Source organism: Miscanthus floridulus, chromosome 8 (genome assembly GCF_019320115.1).
Source record: "Miscanthus floridulus cultivar M001 chromosome 8, ASM1932011v1, whole genome shotgun sequence".
Lineage (NCBI taxonomy): Eukaryota > Viridiplantae > Streptophyta > Magnoliopsida > Poales > Poaceae > Miscanthus > Miscanthus floridulus.
Window position 1 is genome coordinate 54,954,380 of NC_089587.1, and position 27,812 is coordinate 54,982,191.

Below are 27,812 nucleotides of genomic sequence, written 5' to 3' on the forward strand. Positions count from 1 at the left end.
GGATAGATAGCAAGATAGAGAGATAGACTGCTAGATAGATAGATAGATAGATAGATAGATAGATAGATAGATAGATAGATAGATAGATAGATAGATAGAGAGATAGAGATATCGACAAGTACAGAGATATACATATAGCCAATAGAAAAATTTCTAGTGGTATATTAAGAACCAAATAGAATCTACTTGCTGGAGAAGAAAGGGAAGTGGTAATATAGGGCCTGCTGGTTCCTCGCCCACACAGGCCATGCTCAGTTGTGGTGTGCCGCAGCTGCGACAGAGAAAACGGCCGCCACACTTGTGGCGAAAAGCTAGCACATAAATGAACTAAAGAATCGTGTGTGGCCGCCTTAACTTACACATGAACCAAGCAGGTGCAAACTTTTGGTGGCAGCCACATGCATGGCGTGGCAAAGCAAGGCGGGGAACCAAACAACCCCATATACTGCACACGGTTCATCAATTAAGGACACAAAGAAGCATATCTCAAGATGTGGCATCTCAGGTTCTTGGGCTCGAAATTCTTATGCGACGCATGTGTCACACCACAAAAGCAATAATCAAAAGGAAACATAAATTTCACGCCGATGCCTGAAAGAGTCTTGTACAACAACAGTTCTTAAAATAACATCCATGGTTCACAAAGCAAATTCTAAATCATGTACGAGTGTTCATGCCACTCATGCACCAAGATATTCTTACCATTATGTAAATAAAATAGCTAAGCAATCGGAGCCATCTGTCTGCCTCACTTGAACCTAGCTAAGCCAAGACTCACCTCTTCACTAGAGGGCATCAAGAATTCCCTTGATGCCAACTCAAGGACAGTGTTGGTATCATCACCTAGTTCACCACTGCCACCGATGTTGCTTGACCCTACTTCATTGTAGCATCCATTTGCACCAATGTTGCTGCAAGATTCACCAATGTAGTTGGATGGTGGGCCAGTTGTATGCTCTCTGTTCAACGCCGTGAGAGGTTCCACAAACGGGAACCAATTGAAGCTGGCCTGTTTGGGCTCTTCGTTAACTAGCTGCAACTGCAGCGTTGACACGGGAGGGTACATAGGATAGCCCATATAGTGTGTCTCCTGCAGATCACTGCTGCTGTTCAGGTCTGGCAGCAGCGAATTGTTGAGATTGATTGTCCTAGGCTGGTGGTGCATTGGTGTAGCATGGTTGGCGGCATTGAGGTGCATTTCCATCTTGGGCGCCGATGTCTGGACTACCCTTGGATCGATAACTGGTGGGTGTGGTGCTGCGGATTGGAATTCCGGTTCCACGCTGCGGATGTACTCCTCCAGGATGGAAAGTTGCCCAGGTGTCACTTGTTCACTTTTCTTCTTCTTCAATCGACGCTTTGACTTTAGGCTGCGCTTATTTGAGTTCCAATGATTCTTGATGTCATTCTCTGGCCTGCCTGGGAGGTACCTAGCTATTGTTGACCAACTCTTTCCATAGGTTTTGTGAGCTCGAATAAGCACCATATCCTCCTCCTCCGTCCATATGTCATTTTTCTGTGACAAGTCAATATGCAAGAATATTTAGCATAACATTTATAAACTTGAAGAACATGCATACTCGCTCCGTCCCAAAATAGAAGACGTTTTAGGATTCAATTTTGTCCCAAAATACTTGACACTCTCACTTCCTAATACACCTCTCTTCTTTCAATACACCTTTTTCTCTTCCCAATACATATCTATCTCTATTTCTCTATATCTCTCTCCTTCTTGTTTTCTATGCACAACACCTTTTCACTTTTCCTTTGTTCCCATGTCCAGCCCTAAAACGTCTTCTATTCTAGGATGGAGGGAGTACTAAATATCCGTGCTTTCAATTGCCTAGCCATATGAAATAGCAAAAGCGTTCAATTGCTAAGGGATTTTCCATGACTGTCATGCATGGAAGAGATCTAGAGGATTCTAAACAACAAAATGGAGAAAGAAGGGATATGGGTGGCCAGGTGGCAAGGCCACTACCAATGAGGGAGGTGGAGAATCAATGGTGTGTAAACTTGGGTTGTTTAGAGGTAGTGATGGTGGCAATGTATCCTATGACATGGAGAGCCACAAGAGGAAAGATTTCGGTCCATGTGGAGAACGTTTCTTCATTTATGAACAAGAAGTTACCTAGTGGAAAGATTTTCGAATATGTGTCTATAAAGTTCTTGATACAATATTAGTAAGTTTTTTGTGCCCAACTTTTGGATTTGCATGTGCACGGTTATATATCGACATGTGATTACAAAGATTTGTTTCCAAAATTATAAATCTATTGTATAAACCAAAAAATTTTGTATCCAAAATTTTAAACCTATTGTAGAAACCTTTATGTGAGGTTCGATAATTTAAAAATATCATATGCATAGTGTTTTGAAAAGTAAAATGAGGCACTTGAGGATAAACAAGCTCATTGGAATTGATGTGAGAGAACAAGGAATCTAGGAGAGAGAGAGAAGGAAATCAATTTGTTTGAATAACAGTGCAAGATAACATGGGCAATTAGATCAAGATCTAATGGTAGGAATCAGTAAATAAGGTTTAGAAAATAAATGCATTGTCTAAGCAATAATGATTTGGGTCTAAATCTATATAGTATACAAATAGGCCCTAAGAGCATCTCCAGCAGTTCTACCTAAAACAGACTACCTAAATATCTGTTTAGGTAGCCACCTATTTTTTAACTACCTATATTTTATCTCCAACTCCGGCAGTACTACCTAAAACATGGCTCCTAAATTTATTTTAGCAGTCAATGACACAGGGGACCCACATGTCATCCCCTTCCTTGTAGCCATCAACGAACTCGGCCATCGGGAGGGGAGTTGCCGGCAGAGGCCGCCGCGCCTGGCAGCTCGCGCGCCATCGGGAGGGGAGGGGAGCCGGAGGAGCAGCGTGCCGCTCGGCCGCCACACCTGGGAGCGGGCCGGTGGGGAGGAGGTGCGCCCGCGTGTGGTCGGGAGGGTAGGAGAGCCGGAGGAGCGCGCTGGAGGAGAGGGGAGCCGGAGGAGTGGCGCTGCCATGCTGGGAGCAGGGCAGGCGGGGAGGAGGGTCGTCGGGGCAGAGGAGGGTCGCCAGGAAGGGCTAGAGCGCCGCCGGGGTGCAGGGCCAGCGAGCAGGGGAGCAGCGCCGTTAAGCAGTGCGGGGCGGCTCGCGAGCGTACGAGTGCAGAGAGAGGAGCGTGGGAGGGAAAAATAGGTAGACAGATTTGTTAGGCCAACAAATGTAGGTAGTGGGAGGGGGAATTTGTTGGGCCAACAAAAGTAGGTAGTCTAGTAAGTAGCCTGCTAGAGTGTGTTTTTTGACCTTCACTACCCAAATATAGGATAGGTAGTGGGTTTAGGTAGCCTGCTGGAAATGCTCTAACAAAAATATGGTAAATACAATTTTATTGATTATGTAATATCAAATTTTAGCATGACTTCATCTTGTGCCTATCGACAAAGTCTTATTTTCATTGAACATTAACTTTCACAATCATACCATTATTGTATAGGTGTGTAAAATGAGCCTTTCCATCACAATTCAAAGCTTATGTTCAACCAATGGACCAGCCAACACTTGAACAATTCAACTCAACATTTTAACATATTTCCTCCGGCTGAAAAGTATGGTTGCATGATTTAGTAGCTTGGGTGAGGAATTCTCCATGTCAATTACCAAAAACAAAGGCATGCTTCACCAGGACTATTCCTTTTTTATAAATTTTCTCCTTTAGAATGGTAAGGTAAAACATTCAACATCGTCTGCGTATAAAGCTCATAGGAAAATCCTTAATAATCCTATGGATCAAGTAATCCACCAAAATTAAACATAATATGACCATGTTTGTTTCTACAGATAACGATAGCATGACGCATCTGAGCAAACATGAGATCGGGGCTGCATCATGCGTCACACAATTCAAATATCGCTTTTCGTAGGCAAGTGCGGCGCCGGGACACGTGGTGGACACAGCGCATTTTAGGGTGTTCTTTCCGTGTTCCCGGCTTAAACGCAGCGAGAAACTGAACCAAGCACGCCTTACATATGAGCAAACTAAGAAACAAGAAAGAAAGGGATTTGACCTTGATGTTGGGGTTCAAATGATTGATCCATCTTTCACGACACTGCTTGCCAATCCGTCCGGGCAAAGATTTTGCTATTAGGCACCACTTCCCTTCACCAAGACGCATTACCATATCCCTCAAAATGCTATGGATTGGAGAAGCAAACGATTAGATCAAGAATGCAATTAAGAGGCTGATGTTAAGAAGGGGAAGGAAAAAGTTTGATTTTACATTGTTACCTATCCTCTTCCACTGTCCATGATCCTTTCGAGGACATTGGTTTGTTGTTGCTTCCGATTTGTGGCCGTGGAGCTGCCGCAATGTCAACTGAATGCCACTAAGGGCGTTGTAGCCACTGGTTGTATAATCGCCCTGTCACATTCTTTCTTGGGGGTGGCTGGTTATGGGCGGTGGAGCGGGCTGTAGGGGCGGAGGCGCTATTGCATCGGCTGCTGCTGGTGAAGGCGGCGGTGTCGGCTTAGGGCAGGGAGAGGACGTGGGTGCAGAGAGAAGGGAGAGAGACGGCGGCGTGAGAGAGAGAGAGAAGTGATAGAGGAAAGGTTTCTATTTCTTGCTTAAGTTGAAATAGTTCCAATGCCCTATATTTATAGTCCCAATTATACTTAGCCCCTAAGCAATCTAGATTTAACCTCCAAGAAACTAAGGAAAGAATCTTTATAGATTTGGACTGCTTTTATTACAAGCAAAACTATTTATTTCTCAATAAATCTTGATCTATTATATTTAACCAAATCTCTATTTATTTTCCTACTTTTTTCGACTTTTCCTTTTTATTCCAGACCTCCTCAGATATCAGGAGATTTTGAGGCGGCGGCAGCGTTGCCCCCCTAGCCTCGCGCCTCTAAGGCCGTGTGCCGAGCGGCCCTGTGGCCAGTTAGGGCTCGGTCCTAGGCCTTGCCTGGCCCATTTGCCCCGACGTGGAGGGGGTCCCATTTAGTAGCATGACATATGCCCCTGTTCTCCGCACAACACGTCCTCGTGTTGTATCCTTGCTCGTTTTTTGATGTTGCTGGGGGAAGAAGGCTCCTCCAACGATTGCCGTCTCGATGCCGAAGATGAAGTGCTCGCGCATGTTCTCCGTGTGGATGTCATTGAGCTCGGAGTAGGGCTAGAGGTTGTGGACGTAGCTGAAGACGAGGTGTTGTGTCCCGATTGTTGATGTCGCGTCTCGTGCAGTTTTGAGAAAGAGACAGTAGATTCTGACATAGAGTATCTGTATGGGGCATGTGGGTTTCCCATAGCCGTATACCTGAATGTTGGCAAAGATTGCATCTCTGGACTCATATTTGGGGCAGTGACCTATGTGGATGTCCGGAGTTGTCGTGCTTGTTGATGGAGATGTACTCCATATATAGTTGTTGGTGGAGTGCCGGAGCCCACAAGGATTTGCAGGTTTGTCGACCACTCAATTAAGATGGGACTGTCCAGCTGGTCTGGTGACGGTGGTGGTGGTGCCTGGCAATAGAAGCATTTGTAGAGGCTAGCAATGATTTCTTGGCCAAGTGACCAAGCCGATGATGTAGTTCTGCCCATGGTGATGATGATGGCCTTACATGCTGGTGTTGATGCCTATAGTTGCTCAGGTGGTGCCGTGACGATGGTGTTTGGGGTTGGACCCATGACGTCTCTCCCCTTTTCTCTTGTCAGTGCATCCTTCTACTGTGTTATTGTTAGTGTGGAGGTGACGAGGAGTAAGCGGCCTCCTTCCTAGAGACTACCACAGCTTTTGTTGTGGGCATGCCTGATGCTGATGGTTCTGAGTAGCATAGATGCTGGTCCAGTGCTGCTATAGACGTCGGTGAGATTGCGCCGTCTTGAATTTGTCCCCTTGGTGCTGAAGTAACAGTAGGTCGTCTCAGTCTTGTCCAACCCTGCTATGCCGAGGATGTAGATGATGATGCTGCAGTTGGTGATGTAGTTGAAGAGGTCGTAGTTGTATTGTGCTGGTGGAGATGGAGCACCCTGTGTTGCTTATTCAGCGTCTATCGGGGAGTGTGGAATGTCGAGATCCATCCAGATTAGCTGTATAGGCCGAGAGTGTTGATTGGAGTTTTGTACCTGTTGCCTGTTTTTGCATAATCTGGCAATCTCCTACCATTGCAGATTGACGGTGCCCTATACAGGAGTCCAGACTTCTTTCTCATGTTGGTGCTGCAGGGTCTGGTGATGGCAGTAGGTGTGACGTCGGTGGTGTAGCTGGCACCTGTAGTCGTATTTATTTTGGGCGTGCCCCGCTGCCCCTTTGTTGGGCTGATTAGGATTTCCAGTGTTGCGGTGTTGCTAGTAGGGAACCAGGCTTCGATGCCCATTGTCAGTGATGGTACCCTGTTCACTTTCCTTTGCAATCATGGTGAGGGTGGAGTTACTGACCGTGGTATGGAGGAGTGTGTAGGATCCTGGTGCTGTAATTGTAATCCACGTGTTGGGTAACATGGTCGACGTAGGTGGAATTGACGTTGTTGCCGCTGGTGTCGATGTGGGCGCCGAGGTGATTCCAACTGAAGGCACCTTCAGATGCATTCTCTGTAGGCGAGGAAGCAGGAGGGGTAATGTTGCCGTAGGTATTATCTCGTCCTCCAGTTTGGTAACGAACAGTTTGTTCATCATTTTTTTTCTCGATTTTTGGGTTTGCTGACAATTTTGGGCTTTCAATTTTCTCCAAGAGGAAGGACCGTTCTGCCTTCTCCATGGCCGCGAATTCCTTGGCAGCAATTTCCTATTCCTGTTTTTCTTTGGTCGTGGTGGCTGTGTTGTCATTCTCCTCTGAGTCTCCACCATGCTCCAGGTTGCGAGTGTCGGAGTTTGCGGTGTGCTGTTGTATGCTGTCCATCGGTTTGGTGGCGCTGGTGGTGGAATCTCTCTATTTGTTGCTAGATGTGTACCTATTGTTGACGATCCGGGAGGCGTCACTCTCTCCTGACGGTGTTTGAACTTTGGGCGCGATCGGTGCTTCTAGTGTTTTGATCTCTGGTTAAATTGGATATGAATTTGTTGGAGAGACCTCGAGCCCATCGAAGAATCCGTAAAATTTCTTCCTCCGATTATCGGTGACCTTGCTGATGTCATTTTTGGCGTCCTCCTTGGATCATGTATGCTCTATTTTGTCCAAGCAGGCGTTGGCCTTGATGAAGTACTCGTTCACCTCGTCGAATTGTTTGTTGTGGGTGGTGGTGAGGACATCAATCTACTTCTTCATCTCGTGGATCATGATGGTGGCCATCCAATCAATCTGGTCTTTGGATACTAGGTGTCACAGTCTTTCTTGGGAGTGGCCGGTTAGGGGTGGTGGAGCGGGCTGCAGGGGCAGCGGTGCTGTTGCGCCGGCTGCTGCTGGTGACGGCGGCGGCTTAGGGAAGGGAGAGACGTGGGCGCAGGGAGAAGAGAGAGAGACAGCAGCGTGAGATAGAGGAGAGGTTTCTATTTCTTGCTTAAGTTGAAATAGTTACAGTGCCCCTATATTTATAGTCCCTATTGGACTTGACCCCTAAGCAATCTAGACTTAACCTCCAACTCTGACCATAAGAACTATGTTTGTTCTCAAGCAACCTATCGACTCGCACTCCTAGATCTCAAGAAGAAGTCTCCCGAATGAGAACTATGTTTGTTCTCAAGCAACCCATTGACTCCCACTCCTAGATCTCAAGAAGAAGTCTCCCGAGTGATGGTCAAATCCCAATTGAAACAAGACCAACCGACATCGGATGTAAGACTAAGATATGGAAGAAAGCCAGATTAAGAAGCTCCATTAAGGACTAAGTGACTCTTGTGAATGAAGAAGTGTCCTAGAGACCATCTCTTCTAAGTTTGGCAAACAATTCAGGACTTTTTATGAATCCACAGACTGTCTCATGATACCTCTTCAATTATACATCAATCTGCAGTCAGCCCTAGTTGACTTGTCAGCACAAAGAAGTCCGCAAGGACCGAGTGGACTAGTCGACAATTATTGATGGACTATCCTACAGGACACTAGTGATTCTAGAAGGGAGAATTCTGTATTTGGCACCGAAACAAATCACTCTTTCGTATTTGGCACTAGAAATTTTGAACTTCCTTATCTAGCATCAACTTGAAAATTCCTTACGTATATGGCACTTCCGTCCATTTTGGGCATCCAACCGTTTGTTGACTTCGTTGACCATGTCAGTTTTTTTAATAAGTACCAAAATAGCCCTCTTAATTTGGTCGCACACATCTGCTCGGTCCCTTCTTCCGTGTCAGTCTTCTCTTCCTGTGAAAAAAAACAAAACTGAAGCCGGAGGAGCCGTCGGCCGCCGGCGCCCAGCAAATCACGGCGCCCTTCCTTCAGCTAGAGGCGCCGGTCCCTCAGCCGAGGTCTCCCCATGGTGGCAGATCGACGAGCGGGTCCAGCAGGGGTCGCGGCAGCGGGGCGGGCCGAGCTTCCGGCAGGGGACGCGGCGGTGGGGCGGGCTCGCCGGCCGGCGCTGGCCCCATCTCGCGGGGCGGGGGCGCGGTACGAGGAGATCGCGAGGCGGCTCCGCCGCAAGATCGACGGCATCTGGGGAGGTACGAGGAGATTGCGTCGGACAGGAAGAAGCTCCGGCTGCAGCCCGACGACGGCGCGCCCCGGCCGGCGGCGAGCCCGCTCGTGCCAAGCAGCGCGCTTCCCCGTCCTGAGCGCCTCCACGGGCGGCAGCGTGACATCGAGAGGGTCACCGCGCTGGTACGCGGGGAGCCGGACGGCGGGAGGACCTACGCTGTCGTGCCCATCATCGGGATGGCCGGCGTCGGCAAGAAAGCTCTGATGCAGCACGTCTACGGCATGGAGGCTGTGAAGTCGTGCTTCGAACTAACACACTGGATTTGGGTATCCTATGAGTTTGACGTCGTCAGCGTGACCCGCAAGATCGTCGAGGCGGTCACCAGATCGCGCCCGGAGTGCGGCGAGCTGAGCACGCTTCATGAGCTCATAGTCGAGCACCTTGCGGGGATGAGGTGCTTGATCATTCTCGACAATGTGTGGGATGACAATCCCAGCCACTGGAACAGCCTGACGGCCCTGCTGAGCCGCTGTGCTCCGGGGAGCGCGGTTGCCGTGACGACGAGGAGCAACAAGGTTACCAGGATGGTGAGCACCAAGGTGTATCATCTCAAATGCTTGTCAGATGAAGACTGCTGGCATGTATGCCAGCGACGGGCACTGCCGAATAGTGATGCCAACGTCGACCAAGAACTTGTAGAGATCGGTGAGAAGATCGCGAAGAAATGTCAGGGCTTGCCATTGGCGGCAGAGGCAGCTGGTAGTGCCCTGGGTGCTTCAACCAGCTGGAAGCACTGGGATGAAGTCCTGAATAACGACTTGTGGGCTGACAATGAGGTGAAGAATCTGGTACTGCCGGTGCTGAAGGTGAGCTACGACCACCTGTTCATGCCGCTGAAGCGTAGCTTTGCGTTTTGTTCATTCTTTCCAAAGGGCTTAACCACTAATTTCTTCTAGGATAGTCCTAATCGTCATTACCAAATGATGAAATCTTAGGCTCATGTCTTCAATTTCCTTCTCTTGCATTGCTTGAACAGGTAAAGCTCGGACATCAACTCCTGCACGAGAACATGGCAGCTTTTAGTCAGATGCTCAAAGCCATTAGTTTCCATGACTGCTTCCAGTGCATCAGGAGATTTGAGAAACTCAATGCAAGCCTGCTTGAGACCACGGCAGGAGTGCTGTTTAGCCAACACCAACGTGGTTGCGGCCGTGCCGACGTCTAGGTGCCTGTATAGCTTCTCCTCACAAATCAGCTTGAGCCTCTGCATGTCATACCTGTCCGCCGCTTCCAGCAAATGCTGGGCCATCGTGGCCTCCTCTTGTTCCTCCATCTGTGGCAGCGAGTCAGTGTAGATGAAATGGAGCAGGGCCTTGAACACCTGAGGTAACATGTCATCAATCCGGATGTAGTCCCCTGTGGCCGTGCTCTCCTTCATGGCGCCCCACAGCTCTGCTTTGAAGACTCGCGACCGGGCCGCAAGCAGAAACCTGTGAGCACTGAATGACCTCGCACGGGGAATAGCACGAGTGGACCTCGCGTGCGGCAGCGAGCTGGGAGCTCGCGTGTGGGGCCACGACAGCGGCGCCGGTGCATGGTGAGGCATTGTGGTGCCGGCAGACCTCGCGTGACAGCGGCGAGCGGCACGTGGAGACCGCGATGACCAGCTCGCGGCACTGGCGAGATTGCGGCAAAGCGAGCTAGGCGCTCCCATGGGGGCAGCGACACGCCATCGTCCTGCCTCCTTCAGTCGGAAGGGCGGCGATGCGGGGATGTTGGTACGTTCGTACGGGGTCTATGCGTCGGGTCGCCAGGGCGATGGCACGGGGCTGCGCAAGAGCTCCCGCAATATCGTCCATACTAAAATACTTGAACTTCCCTATTTGGCACCATGGATTTGTGCTGCAAAACAAGAGTATTTATGTCTTTTTATCAGTCACTTGACACCGTTATGGTCCTAAATGGACGGCAGTGCCATTTATGAAAGGAAATTTTAATTTGATGCCAGATAAGAAAGTTTAAATTTTCGAGTGCCAAATACGAAACACTGATTTGTTTCGGTGCCAAATAAATAATTCTCTCATTCTAGAAACATGCAAATGTTGTGTTGTCCACTTCATACTCCATTTGTCCCCACCTGTCAGCTCGTAACTCACCCCAAATTACTAGCATCAGCTCTCTCCCACTCATATCACCACTCTCATCACCATCTCACTCACTCTAAAACAAGAACAAAAAACAGAATAAGTAAGGATGGCAAAGGATGGATGAAGGGTTGAAGGAAGCTCTTGCTTTGGATGGAGAAGAAGATGAAGCTCAATACCTTGATCACTAGATCAATTCCAAGCATAAGCTCGTAATCTCTCCCTCTGTCAACTCCTTGCTCTCATATCAATCTCTAATTCACATGTTCATGCAAGAAGGAGCTCTTCCCAATTTCCTCCCAAGCTTGAAGAAGACATCCTCCTTATGAGTGAATGAAGGTTAAGAAGATGAGGTTGAGCTTAGTGATAGGATATTCCTAGACCTCAAGGGACATATTCATCACCATCTCTCTCAATCTTGGTATAGAAATCCACACATAGGGAAGAACATCAAAACCAATAAAGATTTATATGAGACTCAACATAATTTCACAGCACTAACACCTTGCACATGCACCCCTATGAAGTCCTTAGCACATCCTAGTGAAAGTCCCAATTTAGTTTTGGTAATTGAGTGACAACCTTAGGTGGACTAATATGTTTCATGTGAGATGAACAAATACTTAGTCCACACACACTAGGTTGAGCAGGACATAGAAGCTATGGAGAGAGATGGCTTGTGCATGTGATGCAAGTGCTGAAATATCAAAGATGAAGGAGATTATTGAATATGAGACATGCTGTAATCTCATATGGCTAAGTGGAGAAGATCAAGGCAAGGCTTGGCTTTGAAGGACTAAGTGTGGGGATGAAAGGCATGCTAGAGGATCGGGACATGATGGACCGTCGAGGCAGTGATGTGTGAGTAGAGGGCTTGGCGCCAATGGTCCGGGGCAATGGTGAAGAGCAAGCAAGGCTATGATCGATGGACTAATAAGGCTATGTGAAGTTATGAAGTAGACCATATCATTCATGGAAGATTAAGCCATGTGTTGATTTGTGTTGATCATCAAGTGGTTTCATGGAGGAATGATGTTGGAGCTTCATGCTATGGGCAATGGTAGTGTGGTTGGTTACACATATGGATGACCATTATTCATTTGGAAGATGAAGATGGAGATTGGATGCTTGAGTAGCGTCACCGAGATGGAGATGCAATGGAATGCGCAAGTCAAATGTATATTTGTAGGGCATTTCATTTATTCACCAGTCTAAGGTTGAGTAGAGAAGTGTTTGACAAGGTTTAGGATGCCGTACTATCAAGAGGGGAAAATTAGTTTGCATACCAGTTATCTAGTGCCACTTGAGCGATCTAACACTGCATACATGCTAGGGTTGAGTGATGGTTTGAAAATGAGTTTAAAAACCTTTGCAAATTAAAATTATTTAAAAATGCATACTTGTGCTAGATGTGGTGGTTGTCTCGTGAGACAACACTTGGAGTTAGCAACATTTAAAAAGGTTTGAAAAGGTGTTCAGAGATGTGTTTAATGTGTTGTTTATAGCACCACCTGATTTATCCGGCGCCTGTAGAAGGGCTAGCACCGGAGTAAAGGTCACGGCCTTGGGCTGTGCTGATTTGGATAGTTGGCTGCTATACTCAATTTCATTTTCCCATCCATAGACTTCTGAAAGTCATCCCACGGATGATGACACTGTTGTTTTCTAAAGCAGAGACAAGCTAGAAAGAGACTGCGGTCGCAGGAGCAGGGGCACCGGCCCTCGTTTGCTGCAACTGAGTTCAACAGAGCGAAAAGGCCATGAGCAACACGACAGCATTAGAAGAGCTCCTGGAAGAAAGCAAACGTACCTTTCTGTACAATTCTGTAACTTATTCTGTGTGGGATCGGATCCCCATTTTCAGCTTTGTATATTTCATCACGAACGATGGACAGGGTACTTCTCGATCAAGTCGAACAGATCATCTCCGACACCAAAGCCGAGCATCCTGGCCATGTCTGCCGTCTTCAACAGTTCAACCTCGGCTTCGGATGGTTCTGCTGCTTCAGCCAAGTCTCCACAGCAAACACTTTCTTCATCACGAACAGCTCCAGCGCCTCCAGGTTGAAGATCACACCCATTCGCATGCTCATCTGCAGACCATCCATCCACAAAACTTGTTGTACACTGTAATTTTTTAAAGGGTGCATAAAACCACTTTTTCTCTGAAATTACCTGGTGAGGGACAAGCGTTGCAGCGTATCTGGCAAGCTCGCCGGCTCTCCAGTCAAGTACAACCGGGAACCAAGGGTAGCAGCATCAAGCCTCACGAACCATAGCCGTATGTCCGGAAACTCTGACAGCTCCCGCGTGTCGTACTCATCCTCTCTCTCGTAGTTAACGGTAAACACAATGGTTCGATCCAACAAGGTTCTTGAATCAGCTGAACAATGCACATAAAGTTCTTGTCTGATCACAAACTCGGTGAAAGCTAGTTGAAACTAATGGTATGGTGCTCTAGGTATGATTGTGAACCTGCTGCTAAGGAAGTCAAGTCACCAAGTGCTCTAGTTATGGTGGTGTCGTTGTTGATAATGATCTCAAAACGCCCTTCGGTAGGTGGCAGTGGAGGTTGGACCTGTGGGGTCTGTGCACAAAACACAAACAAATGATTACTTATAAGTGCAAATGTCAAGGCTCAAAAACTACTATGGTGCCATGATATGGATATTGGAGACACTCAAATGAAACTTAGAGATAGTGACCTGGCATGGCTGATGAAAACACATAACCACTTGGCATCCATGGGAAAGTTCTTATAGTTCGCAGATGAAACATAAGGGAAAATTAGCGTCATCCATTGCTAATTGCCTAAATCCTGTCTTTGCCAAAGGTGAGCCCTATTTGCCAGTGACACACCGATGGCAAATAGGAAGGGGGTTACAAAAATCTTCAGTGTCAAATATCTGATTGCCTGTCTTTATAGTGTGCGAGTGCGATACTGGTGCTCATAGCATAAGCGGATCAAAATATTCTTGGAGAAAATTAGTACTTGGTCTGAAGCAGCAAGTTGTCGGTTTAAGGCGAGGGAGACAGACAGTGGTAATAACCCCACAACACACACCAATTAAGAAGTATACAGATCATGCACCGTTGGTGCTGAGACTAAACGCCACGCCATGGGCAAAGCCGCAGTTCAGATTTGAGTCGTTCTGGACATCCATGGAGGGCTTCAGTAATGTCGTTGCGTCGGCTTGGGCATTCGGTATTACAAAACAACGATTTGGTGATCAGTCATCATCTAGCAACATATTCATATTGATATCGGTATGCAACATAAGAACGAGCTCATTTTATATTCAATGGTTGTATCACTAGATGCCATGTCCTTTCAACAATACCTTTGGTTCATTTTTATATTGTGGTGATGAGACATTAATATTGTATGGCCATTGGATGGTTGGTCGTACACAATAGCAAATCTCCAATTTATTCTTTGTGAATGATATGTGGATGAATGAAATTGTGACAATTGTCTATGTAATCACAAATTAAAGCAAAAAAGATTTGTGATACCGCTTGAATTGAAAATGCTACGCTCTATCTGGTAGGGTGCCCATGATGCGCAAAAGTTTCTAGTGCTATTAAGAGCCAAAGAGAATCTACTTGCTAGAGAGGAAACGAAAGTGCTAATATATACTCCACACGGTTCATCTCAAGAATAAAAAGACTCATATCTCACAATGCAGCATCCTAGGTGGTTGGGTTCGAAATCTTGATCTAACGCATGTGTCACACCAAAAGCAAGAATCAAAAGGGGGGCATAAATTTCATGCAGTGAAAGAGTCTTGTACAACAACAACAGTTCTTAAAATAGCATCCCTGGTTCACAAAAGAAATTCTAAATCATTCAGGTACGAGTGTTCATGCCACTCATGTGCCAAGATTTTCTTACCATTATGTAAAATAGCCAGGCAGTAGGAGCCCTCTGTCTACCTCACTTGAACCTGTCTAAGCCAAGACTCACCTTATCACTGGAGGGCATCAAGAATTCCCTTGATGCCAGCTCAAGGACGTCGTTGGTGCAACTAGCTGGGTCACCACTGCCACCGATGTTGTTGGGCCCTGCTTCATTGTAGTATCCATTTGCACCAATGTTGCTGGAGGATTCACCAATGTAGTAGGACGGACCAGTTGTAAGCTCTCTGTTCAGTGCCGTGAGAGGTTCCACAAACGGGAACCAATTGAAGCTGCCTGTTTGGGCTCTTCGGTAACAAGCTGCAACTGCGGCGCTAACACGGGAGGGTACATACGATAGCCCATATAGTGTGTCTCCTGCGGATCACAGCGCTGATGTTCAGCTCTGGCAGCAGCAAATTGTTGAGATTGATTGCCCTATGCTGGTGGTGCATTGGTGCAGCAAGGTTGGCGGCATTGAGGTGCATTTCCATCTTGGGCGCTGATGTGTGGACAACCCTCGGATCGATAACTGGTGGGTCTGGTGCTGCGGATTGGAATCTTGGTTCCATACTGCGGATGTACTCCAGGATGAAAAGTTGCCCAGGTGGCACTTGTTCGCTTTTCTTCTTCTTCAATCAACGATTTGACTTTAGGCTGCGCTTAGTTGAGTTCCAATGATTCTTGATGGCATTCTCTGGCCAGCCTAGGGAGGAGCCTTGCTATTGTTGACCAGTGTTTTCCATAGGATTTGTGAGCTCGGATAAGCATGATGTCGTCCTTCTCCATCCATATTTCATTTTTTTGTGACAAGTTAGTAATATGCAAGAATGCTTAGCATAAGTGAAGATCAATTCTAAACTTGAAGGACATACATACTAAATATGCATGCTCCCTATTGCTCACCTGTGTGAAATAGCAAAAACATTCAAATTGGCAGAGATTAGGGAGACGGGTTTCCAAGGCTTAGCATTTCAGGAATTTTTAGGGATTTTCCACGATTGTCATGCATTGAAGAGATCTAGAGGAGCCCGAACAAATGGAGAAAGAAGGGGATATGTTGGTGGCAAGGTGGGAAGGGCACCAGCAGTGAGAGAGGTGGAGAATCAATGGTGGCTGCTGTTGGTGGCTGAGAGTGTAAAATTGGATTGTTTAGAAGTAATGACGGTGGTGATGTCTCCTACCACATAGAGAGCCACAAGTGGAAAGATTTGGGTCCATCTGGAGAATGTTCATCTATGAACAAGTTTCCTAATAGAAAGATTTTTGAATATGTGTCTATAAAGTTCTTGATACAATATTAGTAAGTTTTTTGTGCTTAGTTTTTGGATCAGCGTGTGCAGGGTTATATATGGACATGTGCTTACAAAGTTTTGTATCCAAAATTATAAATGTATTGTAGAACATAAAGATTCGTATCCAAAATTTTAAATGTATTGTAGAAACCTTTATGTGGGGTTAGATAATTTAAACATATCGTATGCATAGTGTTCTGAAAAAGGAAAAGAAGGCACTTGAGGATAAACAATCATTTTCAAAAAAGGATAAACAACCTCATTGGAATTAATGTGAGAGAACAAGGAACCTAGGAGAGAGAGAGAGAGAGAGAGAGAGAGAGAGAGAGACGGAAGTCGGTTTGTTTGAATAACAGTGAAAGATGACAGGATTACAAAATAAATGCATTATCTAAGCAATAATTATTTGGGTCTAAATCTATAGTATACAAATATGCCTGAACAAAAATATGGTAAATAAAATTTTATTGGTTCTGTAATATCAAATTTTGTTCCTGTCAACAAAGTTATTTTCATTGAAACCTTAATTTTGACAATCATACCATTGTAGTGTGTTAGGTGTAAATGAACCTTTCTGTCACAATTCAAAGCTTACGTTCAACAAAAGGACGAGCCAATGCTTGAATAATTCAACTCAACATTTTAATATGTTTCCTATGGCTAAAAAGTATGGTTTCATGATTTAGTAGCTTTCATGAGGAATTCTCTATGTCAGTTACCAAAAACAAAGGCATGCTACACCAGAACTATTCCTCTTTTATATAATTCTATCCTTTAGAATGGTAAGGTAAAACATTCATCATCGTCCATCTATAAAGAAATGATCATAGGAAATTCCTTAATAATCTTATGGATCAAGTAATCCTACAATATTAAAGAGACTCTGACCCTATTTGTTTCTATAGATAATGGCAAAGTGTGAGCAGACACGTGATCGGGGCTGCATCATGCGCCACACAATTCAAATATCGTTTTTCATAGGCACGTGCGGCACGGGGACACATGGTGGACATGGCGTGTTTTTGGATTTTTCTTGTTTTTCTGCCTTCAAGGCATCGAGAAACTAAATCAAACATGCCTTATATATGAGCAAAAAGTAAGCAACAAGAAACATAGGGATTGACCCTGATGTCAGGGTGGAGATGATAGATCCATCTTTCACGTCACTGCTTGCCAATCCGGCCTAGCAAAGATTGTGCAATCACCGACCACCTCCCTTCACTAAGCTGCACTACCATATCCTTCAAAATGCTATGGATTGGAGAAGCAAACAGTTAGATTAAGAATGCAATTAAGAAGCTGAAGTTAGGAGGGAAGAAAAAAGTTTGATTTTGCATTGTTGCCTATCCTCTTGCACTGTCCATGATCCTTTGAAGGATGCTGGCTTGTTGTTGCTTCCGATTTGTGGCTATGCAACTGCCTCAATGTCAACATGAATGTCGTTGATGGCGTTGTAGCCACCAGCTGTAATTGCCCCCTCTAGCATGTAACACTTTTGATTTAGGATGTAAGACTTTGATTTTGGATGATGTGAATTCAAAGCTTTAGATTCATATGCAGAATGGAGAGAGGGAGGCTCTGGTAGTCATAGTCCTCATGCATCTCCTCACCGTAAACTAGAAGAAGAGGAAGGGAAAGGAAACAATAGAGGGGGTGGAAGAGAGCCATTGACTCCCTACCCTGACATGTCAAGTGGTTCATACCCTCCCACACATTGGTCATCTAGCACCTTATGGGGACTCAATAAGGTAGTTGCCCAAAAAATCAATGTCATTGGAGCGGTCTAAGAAATTATATTGATCTATCCAATTTCCCTACATCAATTATTAGAAGACAAGGCCATATTCCTTAAAAGAAAGATAATAAATATGCCCAATGCTTAGTGAAACAAAAATGTTGTGTGCAGGGTGTCCGAGATGTTGGTCCACAACATAGCCAGATCAAAGCACCAACACATTGAATTAAAAAATATCCTTATCCGCTCATCCGTCCACTCTAGCAGCCATTTCGCACCATACTTTTCTTCTTCAACATATCATCCTCTCCCCCATCCACTTCTTCTATAGGCCCCTAGAAGATATAGGCCTTTGTTTGGGTTTTGGTAATTAATGACAATGCTTGTGGACGGACCATTCTATTTGAGTGTTTGAAGGTAAATTGGTTTAGTTCACAAGAAGAGTTGGGCACTGACATGTATATGATTGATAGCATGTTGGAAAGCTCAAATCAAGCATAGCAAGAAGAGACCAAGGCAAGGCTTGGCTAGAAAGGACTGTGTGCGAAGAGATGGTGAAGGGCAAGCTAAAAAGGCTCAGTCACGATGGACCATTGAGGCGGTGAAGTGTGAGTATAGAGTTTGGCACTGATGGAGTAAGGCAATGGTGAAGGGCAAGCTAGAAACTCGGAACATGATGAACCGTTGAGGCGGTGAAGTGCGAGTAGAGAGCTTGGCGCCGATGGACCAAGGCAATGGAGAAGAGCAAGCGAGGCTAAGGTCGGTGGACTTGAAGTCTATGTGATGGTTTGAGTGATCCACACATAGTTTTTAAGGCGAGGTGCGGCGCACCACCCCCTTCCAGATGCCTAGGCGAGTTGGGCGCGCGGCGAGGCGACGCCATACACATACTCTAACATACATAGCCGCAACGAGCAGAGGAAAGAGTAGAGTCACAGAGCAGAGCAGAGTCGCGGAGGAAGAGTAGAGCCACAGTGAGCAGCAGAGGAAAGAGGAGGGGAGGATATACCTGCCAGTCGCGCGGAGCAGAGCAGAGCAGAGTCGCGGAGCAGAGCAGAGCAGAAGTGGACGGCGCCAGAGTCGGACTCGTGCGGACGGGCGTCCTCGCGTGGACGGGCGGCCTCGCGCGGATGGGACGGGCGGCCTCAGCAGCGGAGCATAGTCACGCGGACGGGCGGCCTCGCGCGACTGGGACAGACTTGCGCGGGGTAGTCGCCTGCGCCGCCGCCGTAGCCGGATTTGAGGTGCGTCGCCGCCCTCTCCTCTCTTCCTCTCTCCTTCCTTTCCCTCTCCTCTCTCGCTCTCTCAGACGCGATGGGGATTGGGAGCTTTGGCGGGAGGTGTAGGCGCGGCGCTGCTGCTTTTCCCACGCGAGGGCGTCGTGCCGCTCTTTTCCCGCCCGCTCGAGCGCGCGGCGCCGCTCTTTCCCCGCGCCTTTTACGTCCGTGGCGTCCGCCTCAGCGAGAAGGACGACTAGGCGACGCCTTCAACCGCAAGGCGACGCCATACGCCGGGACGGTGCGGCGACAGCGACGCCGTGCTTGAAAATCTGCCCGGACGACTAGTCGTCGCCTAGGCGACGCCTTAAAAACTATGGATCCACACCACTTATGAAGATCAAGCCAAAGAATCAATAATCATATCAAGTGGCTTGGTGACCATGTCATACAATGTTTCCTTGCGAACATCAATTTGAGAGAAATTGGATTCGTGCAAGGCAAAGGTATGAACATCAGGTGTTACATTTTGCTAGCTATGAGGTCTTGTAGAGAAGTTTAAAATGGCTGAGTTTAGGATAGATAGCTATAATTTTAAGAGGGGCAAATGTGTTTGCATATTCGTTATCTACTGCCACTTGTGAGGTCCTATCATTGAAATTAGAGACGAGTGGTGATTAAAAAATGAGATTGAAAACCTTTGCAAAATGATTTGAAAAATGCTAACAAGTGCTCATGGTAGTGGTTGTCCTGTGGGACAATACTTGGAGTTAACAAATTTACAATGGTTGAAAATGATTTTGAAATGAGACAATTTGGAGTTTCTTGGGCTGCTAAAATAGCCTTGGCGGTCTAACTGCTGGACCTAGAGATTGGACCGTGGGCACTGTTCATGTGGGTTGTAGCCATGCTTAGTCTATCGGTGACTTGGACCAAAAGATAAGAGCAAGTGGCCTAGCGACCATGGGAGTACCTGGTGGTCACAGAGTCAAGGACAATGGCCTAGCCAAAAGGTCCAAAACATTGAATCTTAATTTTTCCTTCAATGAAATGTTTCACCCATTGAGTTTTATGTTTTAAGACTTCAATATGGTGTTCCCAACAATTCGATAGTTTTTTTTGCATCAAGTAAACATTCTTGCTATCTATTCCAAAGTTCCTGGTTATGAATTTTTAGAAACTATCAAAGGATTAGTGATGGAGTTGTACTTGGAGTTCAAGGAAGACAAAGTGGAACTTAGAAGAAATGTTAAGGGCTTGAGGAAGAAATAATGGGGAAATGCCACGTGACAAGCAGAATGGTTGACCCACATCATAGAGGTGGACCATGTAATAGGGGCAACCCGTTTGGACTAGCTCTTTCCGATTATAACAGTTCGACTTCTGTTCCCTCCATTACATGTTATTAGGCATGCGTTGTGAACTTCAACTAATTGTGTTCAAATCAGAAATTGATTTCTTATGGTTATTTGTGCTACAAATAATAGTGTAATAGGGATATGTGTCAAGACTGAGTTCTAAAGACCGTGCCAAGTCAAATTGTGCATTATATTTTGAAATGGATTAGAGGGACTACTTTCTTTGGCCTACATTAATATCTCAGTATTGCAATAGTTGAGATGATGGTTCATTACATAGATCTCTAGGCTACTTATTCACAAAGGAACAAACTTGGGCCAAAAACTTGTTACTCCTTATGTTGGGCTTGGTTGACTATTTTTGGCCCAACTAAAAATTGTCCCAATATAGCCCATAAGTGTAAGAAAAACAAGAGGTGGAATGTCATGTTTTTGCATTGTTTATGTCCATTGGATTTGAAAGTGGTTCAAGACAATGAATGGTTGATGTTTCATCCTTGTTCTCTATATTAGGAGGGGATTGGGTCTCCATCGTCATCCTTTCCTCATCATGCTCCACTTTCCCCAATCTCACCCACCTTAAAATTTTTAGCCTCTAGAGTTGATTCTGTTGCTTCCAACCTTGGATCTTGATCTGATCATGGCGTCTAATGAGTCTGCCTTCATCAACGACATGCTTGCGCCACCCATGGCAGCGGATGGGAGGACGAAGAGGAACCTTGCAAGCTCTAGCCATGGGCATATCATGTTTGAGCATGATCTAGTGGCTCTTGGTTTAGTGCAAGCTGGTGGTGCTCAAGTCATGGGCGACCCCCTCAATGTGAGCTCCCTTGTGTCTAGTATAGGTATGACTCCAGCAGGGTTTGAGATGCCAAAGGTGGAAGTTATAGCATGTGGCTACAAAGACCTTAGTTGTATTCCTGTTGACATTGCTGCAGCTCCACAACAACAAATTAGAAACAACTAACAACAAGCCAACATCCTTCAAAGGATCATGGATAGCGGAAGAGGATAGGTAACAATGTAAAATCAAACTTGTTTCCTTCCCCTTCTTAACTTCAGCCTCTGAATTGCATCCTTGATCTAATCATTTGCTTCTCCAATCCGTAGCATTTTGAGGGATATGGTAATGCATCTTGGTGAAGGGAGGTAGTCCCTGATAGCACAGTCTTTGCCTGGCCGGATTGGCAAGCAGTGCCGTGAAAGATGGATCAATCATCTGCACCCCAACATCAAGGTCAAATTCCTTTGTTTCTTGTTTCTTAGTTTGCTCATTTGTAAGGCGTGTTCGGTTTAGTTTCTCGCTGCGTTTAAGCCGGGAAGGCGGAAAACCCACCAAAACACATTGCGTCCACCGCGTGTCCTAGTGCTACACTTGCCTATGAAAAGCGATATTTGAATTGCATGACACATGATGCAGCCCTGATCTCATGTTTGCTCACATGCGACATGTTGTTATCTGTAGAAACAAACAAGGCCATAGTCTCTGTAATTTTGGTGGCTTACTTAATCCGTAGGATTATTAAGGAATTTCCTGTGAGCTTTATACATGAACGATGTTGAATGTCTTAGCTTACCATTATAAAGGAGATATTTTATAAAAAAAAAAGAATAGTTCTGGTGAAGCATGCCTTATTGACATGGCGAATTCCTCATCAAAGCTACTAAATCGTGCAACCATACTTTTTAGCCATAGGAAACATATTAAAATGTTGAGTTGAATTGTTCAAGTGTTGGCTAGTCCATTTGTTGAACATAGGATTTGAATTGTGATGGAAAGGTTCATTTTACACCTACCATATATACAATAATGGTATGATTGTGAAAATTAAGGTTCAACGAAAACTTTGTTGATAGGGACAAAATGAACTCATGCTAAATTTGATATAACAGAATCAATAAAATTGTATTTACCATATTTTTGTTAGGGTCTATTTGTGTGTATATATATGATTTAGACCCAAATCATTACTACTTAGATAATGCATTTATTTTCTAAACCTTATTTACTGATTCCTGCCATTAGATCTTGATCTAATTGCCCATGTTTTCTTGCACTGTTATTCAAACAAATTGATTTCCTTCTCTCTCCTAGATTCCTTATACTCTCGTATCAATTCCAATGAGCTTGTTTATCCTCAAGTGCCTCATTTTTCCTTTTTCAAAACACTATGTATATGATATTTTTGAATTATCTAACCCCACATAAAGGTTTCTACAATAGGTTTGGATACACAAGTTTCCGGTTTCTACAATAGATTTGTAATTTTGGATACAAATCTTTGTACTCATGTGTCAGTATATAACCGTGCACATGCAAATCCAAAGTTGGGCACCAAAAACTTACTAACATTGTATCAAGAACTTTATAGACACACATTAAAAATCTTTCTACTAGGGAACTTTGTGTTCATAAATTAAGAAACGTTCACCACATGGGCCCAAATCTTTCCTCTTGTGGCTCTCCATGTCGTAGGAGACATAACCACCGTCACTACCTCTAAACAACATAATTTTACTCTCCATGAGCAACATTAGCCACCATTTATTCTCCCACCTCCCTTATTGGTAGTGCCCTTGCCACCTTGACACCACAAGCCCCTTCTTTCTCCATTTTGTTGTTCGGAATCCTCTAGATCTCTTCCATGGATGACAATTATGGAAATCCCAAAAAAAATGCCCAAAATGCTAAGCCTAGCTAGGAAACCCATCACCTCTAATATTTTTGCCAATTTGAATGTTTTTGCTATTTCACATGGTTGAGCAATTGAAGGCATGAATATTTAGTAGTATGCTCTTCAGGTTTAGAAATGCTATGCTAAATATTCTTGCATATTACTAACTTGTCACACAAAAATGACATATGGACGAAGGAGGAGGATATGGTGCTTATTCAAGCTCACAAATCCTATGGAAGGCACTGGTCAATAATAGCAAAGTTCATCCCAGGCTGGCCCGAGAATGCCATCAAGAATCATTGGAACTCAACTAAGCGTAGCCTAGATTCAAAGCGTCAATTGAAGAAGAAGAAGAAGAAAAGTCAATAAGTGCCACCCAAGCAACTTTCCATCCTGGAGGAGTACATCCTCAGCCTGAAACAGGACTCCAAATCTGCAGCACCACAACCACCAGCATCCCTACCAATTATCAATCCAAGGGTCGTCCTACATCGGCGCCTGAGATAAAAATGCACCTCAATTCCCCAAACCTAGCTGCACAATTGCCCCACCAGCCTAGGGCAATCAATCTTGGCAATTCGCTGCTGCCAGACCTGAACATCAGCAATGATCCACAGGAGAAGCACTATATGGGCTATCCTATGTATCGTCCCGCATCGACACCACAGTTACAGCTGGTTACCCAAAATCCCCAACAAGCCACCTTCAATTGGTTCCCGTTTGCTGAACCTCTCACAGCGCTGAATAGATAGCATACATCTGGTCCATCGCATTACGTTGGTGAATCCTCCAACAACATTGGTGCAACTGGCTACTACGATGAAGCAGGGCCAAGCAACATCGATGGCAGTGGTGACCCAGCTAGTGACACCAACGACGTCCTTGAGCTAGTGTCAAGGGAATTCTTGATGCCCTCCAGTGACAAGGTGAGTCTTGGCTTAGCCAGGTTCAAGTGAGGCAGACCGAGGGCTCCGATTGCTTAGCTATTTTACATAAAGGTAAGAATATCTTGGTTCATGAGTGGCAGGAACACTCGTACTGGAATGATTTAGAATTTGTTGTCAGCCATGGATTTTATTAAAAAAGAACCATCGTTGTTGTACAAGACTCTTTCAGCATCTGCATGAAATTTATGTACCCTTTTGATTCTTGCTTTTATGGTGATTTCAAGCCTAAGCACTCGAGATGCCGCAATGTGAGATATGCTTCTTTTTGTCCTTGATGGACCGTATGGAATATATATTAGCACTTCTATTTCCTCTCTAGCGAGTAGATTCTCTACTCTTTGGCTCTTAATAGCACTAGAAACTTTTGCGCGTCATGGGCAGCCTACCAGATAGAACATATAGCATTTTCTATTAAGTCGTATAACAAGTCATTTTTTACCTAGAAACTTCTTTTGATGCTCAGCTTGGAGCTACGCAGGTCCAATATAGACACAAGAAGCATTCTTTCCTTTGTCTAGCATAAATGTTTACCTAGCGTTCTCTAACTTGCGGTTGGTGAGCCGTTCATCAACCCTCGAACTCAATCAGAGGTGCAGCGCCATCTCAACATGTGAACACCTCTAGTTTGCAAGACTCGCAATTATTTAAAATATAACTTCATTGGAAACTTCTCTAGTCGAGCTTAGGTGGTTGAATCAGTCAGCGTGCCTTAGCTTATTCATAATGTATGGTTTCTAGCAAATCAGTTCCAATATTTGCCATGTAAGAGTGCTATAGAATGGATATAAACAATTAGTAATTAGAACATATAACTATTTGAGAGGTATATCTATTTGTGAAAAATGTATAGTAACACTTTATTTAAATCATTTGAATTTTTTATGGAAAGATTATACACCAAAAACTTGATAATAGAAAAACAATGCTATTGGAACTGATTATATCACAGACCGCTGTTCCCCGCTGCAGCCGCTGCTCCCATCTACTCCTCCCCCTTTGCGATGTCCTGAGGATGACGGCACCGTGCTAGCCGCAGACCGCTCAGCCTCGCCGCGCAATGCATCTCCAGCCGCTCAGCCTCGCCGCGCAATGCCATCTCCAGCCGTCACCTTCGACTCTTAGTAGCCGCACAAGCCGCCACCAATGCTCGTCTCGCACACCGAACCTCGCCGCGCGGTCCAATCTCCGGCCAGCCATCGTTGGCCACAGCAGCACCATGCAGGTCGCAGCTGCCCGCGGCCACGCCGGGCCGGTCGTGGGCTGGTTGCAGCCTCCTGCTCATCCCCGGCCACGTCTGCTACGCGCCCAGCTTCACTCGGCCAGCCCTAGTGGCCTCTGGCCAACTTCAGCCACCCCAGCTGGCGGCAGCCTAGCTACAGCCCGCCCGCAGCTACCACAGCCGGCCATATCTCCTCGACTTAACACGGGTGCTCATGTTTTTCTAGATTTATTCTAAAATTTAACGGTATTATTGTTTCAGCGGTAGAGGTCTGGCAACAAAACTATCATGTGAATATAATGTTGTTAAATACTCCCTCCATTCCAAATTATAAGTCATTTTAGGTTTTTAAGATTAATAGCTTTTGCTGTGTACCGAGAATGCATAATAAAGATTATGTACCTAGGAAAGCCCAAATGATTTATAATTTGGAACGGAGAGTTAACACGCAAACAAATAGAGAAGACGATGAAATACATTTCTCTTTTTTTTCCTAACACAAATTTTGCTTTGTGGTCAAACAAAATTGAAAAGTCACGCTGGACAACATAAAGTCGTCCTTCCTATCCCTGAAGAAAGACAATCCAGAAATTGTGCACCGGAGGAACCACATTTCAAAGTCGTCCCCTTGGGAACGATTTTCTTTACTATTTCTCCAGTAATCGATTTCCTTTCAAAATCGAATGTTTTATTTATGCAAAAGCAAATTCATTCTACACCAAAGGATGACATAAAGTAAGTCATCCCACTGTAGACCACACTGTTATTTTCTAAAGCAGAGACAAGCTAGCGACACTCTGCGGTCACAGGAGCAGGGGCGCCAGCCCTCGTTTGCTGCAACTGAGTACAACAGAGCGAAAAGGCCATGAGCAACACGACAGCATCAGAAGGGCTCCTGGAAGAAAGCAAACGTACCTTTCTGTACAATTCTGTAACTGATTCTGTGTGGGATCGGATCCCCATTTTCAGCTTTGTATATTTCATCACGAAGGATGGACAGGGTACTTCTCGATCAAGTCGAATAGCTCATCTCCGACACCGAAACCCATCCTGGCCATGTACGCCGTCTTCAACCTCGGCTTCGTCTGGTTCTGCTGCTTCAGCCAAGTCTCCACAGCAAACACTTTCTTCATCACGAACAGCTCCAGCGCCTCCAGGTTGAAGACCACACCCATTCGCATGCTCATCTGCAGATCATCCATCCACAAAGTTTTGTACACTAAAATTTTTAAAGGGTGCATAAAACCACTTTTTTCTCTGAACCTGGTGAGGGACAAGCATTGCAGCGTATCTGGCAAGCTTGCCGGCTCTCCAGTCAACTACAACCGGGAACCAAGGGTAAGCAGTGTCAAGCCTCACTAACCATAGGGGCCGTATATCCGGAAACTCTGACAACTCCCGCGTGTTGTACTCTCATCCTCTCTCTCGTAATTAATGGTAAACCCAACAGTTTGATCCAACAGGGTTCTTGAATCAGCTGAACAATGCACATAAAGTTCTTGTCAGATCACAAACTTGGTGAATGCTAGTTGAAATTAATGGCATGGTGCTCTAGGTATGATTGTGAACCTGCTATTAAGGAACTCAAGTCACCAAGTGCTTCCTGAACTGGCGATAGGTCGAGTTTCGGATGGTGTCAGTGTTGATAATGATTTCAAAACGCCCTTCGGTAGGCGGTGACGGAGGTTGGACCTGTGGGTCTCCGCACAAAAAAAAAATGGTTACTTACAAGCGCAAATGCCAAGGCTTAAAAACTATTATGGTGCCAGGATATGGACATTGGAGACACTCAGATGAAAATTAGAAATGGTAACCAGGCATGGCTGAAAACACATAACACTTGGCATCCCTGAGAAAGTTCTTATAGTTCACAAATGAAACACAGGGTTAGTCAGTTAAAAGGTTGTACCTCAGGGAAAATTAGTGTCAGCCATTGCAAATTGCCTAAATCCCGTCTTCGCCACAGGTGAGCCCTATGTGTCAGTGACACACCGACGGCAAATAGGTAGGGGATTACAAAAAAAAAGTGTCAAATATATAACTGCCTATCTTTGTAGTGTATGATATTAGTGCTCATAGCATCAATGGATCAATTCTTGGAGAAAATTAGTACTTGGTCTAAAGCAGACAGATGTCGTTTTAAGGCCGGGGAGACAGACTGGTAAACCCACAGAACAATTAAGAAGTACATGAATGGCTGCTCTTGCTTGGGCAAGTCACATATTTTCTGGGCAGAATGGCTGTCAGACATGTACTAACATGACCTACATAAATAAACGTAACTAAACACGGGAATCTGAACAAAATTGCTACTCCTACTAGTTAGCCCTTTCAGCATGCAGTCAATTTCAGATGCACTGAAACGGATGAACCAGGAGATAGCGTCATCTAGTTCTGTTCTCAGTTCATTTCATACGATTGTTTAGTTGATTTTTCCCTGATGGCGTCACTTTGTTCAGTGCTAGTAGTACATTCAGATTCAGAGAGGATCAGTATGCCGCTGATTGCTTAGTGGGAGGGGAAAAGAGAAAAAAATCACCGTATTCGCCCATGGAGAGGGAGAGGGAGAGGTCGTAGTTCCCGGAGGGGTTGAACGCGACGCGTGCGGCGAACCCTGAAGCCCGCTCTGCCCTCGCCGGCGCCGCTTGGAGCTGGACGGGTAGCTTCCCCGTGGCGGAACAACGGGGGGCCGGATGCGGCGGCGGCGGGCTGCTGCAGATGTGCCACATCGGCGCAAGGCGGTGCGGCA

The 27,812-nt window shown here is 45.5% G+C and overlaps 2 protein-coding genes and 4 pseudogenes across 2 annotated transcripts; 2 read left to right on the plus strand and 4 right to left on the minus strand.

Annotated features, from left to right (window-relative positions):
* Positions 1-588: 588 nt before the first annotated feature.
* On the minus strand, positions 589-4,425 carry LOC136476414 (transcription factor MYB3R-5-like). Its single transcript, XM_066474235.1, has 3 exons — positions 4,290-4,425; positions 4,069-4,195; positions 589-1,516 (listed from the first exon to the last, which is right to left on the minus strand). The coding sequence occupies exons 1-3, from the start codon at positions 4,325-4,327 to the stop codon at positions 749-751; spliced, it is 933 nt and encodes a 310-aa protein (XP_066330332.1). The 5' UTR covers positions 4,328-4,425; the 3' UTR covers positions 589-748.
* A 3,982-nt stretch (positions 4,426-8,407) lies between these two features.
* Positions 8,408-9,653, plus strand: LOC136476413 (putative disease resistance RPP13-like protein 1; annotated as a pseudogene).
* Positions 9,571-10,179, minus strand: LOC136469091 (BTB/POZ and MATH domain-containing protein 2-like). The gene has a single exon (XM_066467417.1). The coding sequence runs from the start codon at positions 10,177-10,179 to the stop codon at positions 9,571-9,573; it is 609 nt and encodes a 202-aa protein (XP_066323514.1).
* On the minus strand, positions 10,032-27,733 carry LOC136476415 (protein CHLORORESPIRATORY REDUCTION 6, chloroplastic-like; annotated as a pseudogene).
* Positions 14,655-17,624, minus strand: LOC136475396 (uncharacterized; annotated as a pseudogene).
* On the plus strand, positions 20,860-23,853 carry LOC136475389 (uncharacterized; annotated as a pseudogene).
* Positions 27,734-27,812: the final 79 nt, after the last annotated feature.

Coding starts and splice junctions, on each gene's coding strand:
- LOC136476414 (XM_066474235.1), bottom strand. CDS start 4,327: ATGTCCTCGAAAGGATCATGGACAGTGGAAGAGGATAG. Junction 4,196..4,289: donor TGGACAGTGGAAGAGGATAG/GTAACAATGTAA, acceptor TCCAATCCATAG/CATTTTGAGGGATATGGTAA. Junction 1,517..4,068: donor ATTTGAACCCCAACATCAAG/GTCAAATCCCTT, acceptor GACTTGTCACAG/AAAAATGACATATGGACGGA.
- LOC136469091 (XM_066467417.1), bottom strand. CDS start 10,179: ATGCCTCACCATGCACCGGCGCCGCTGTCGTGGCCCCACACGCGAGCT.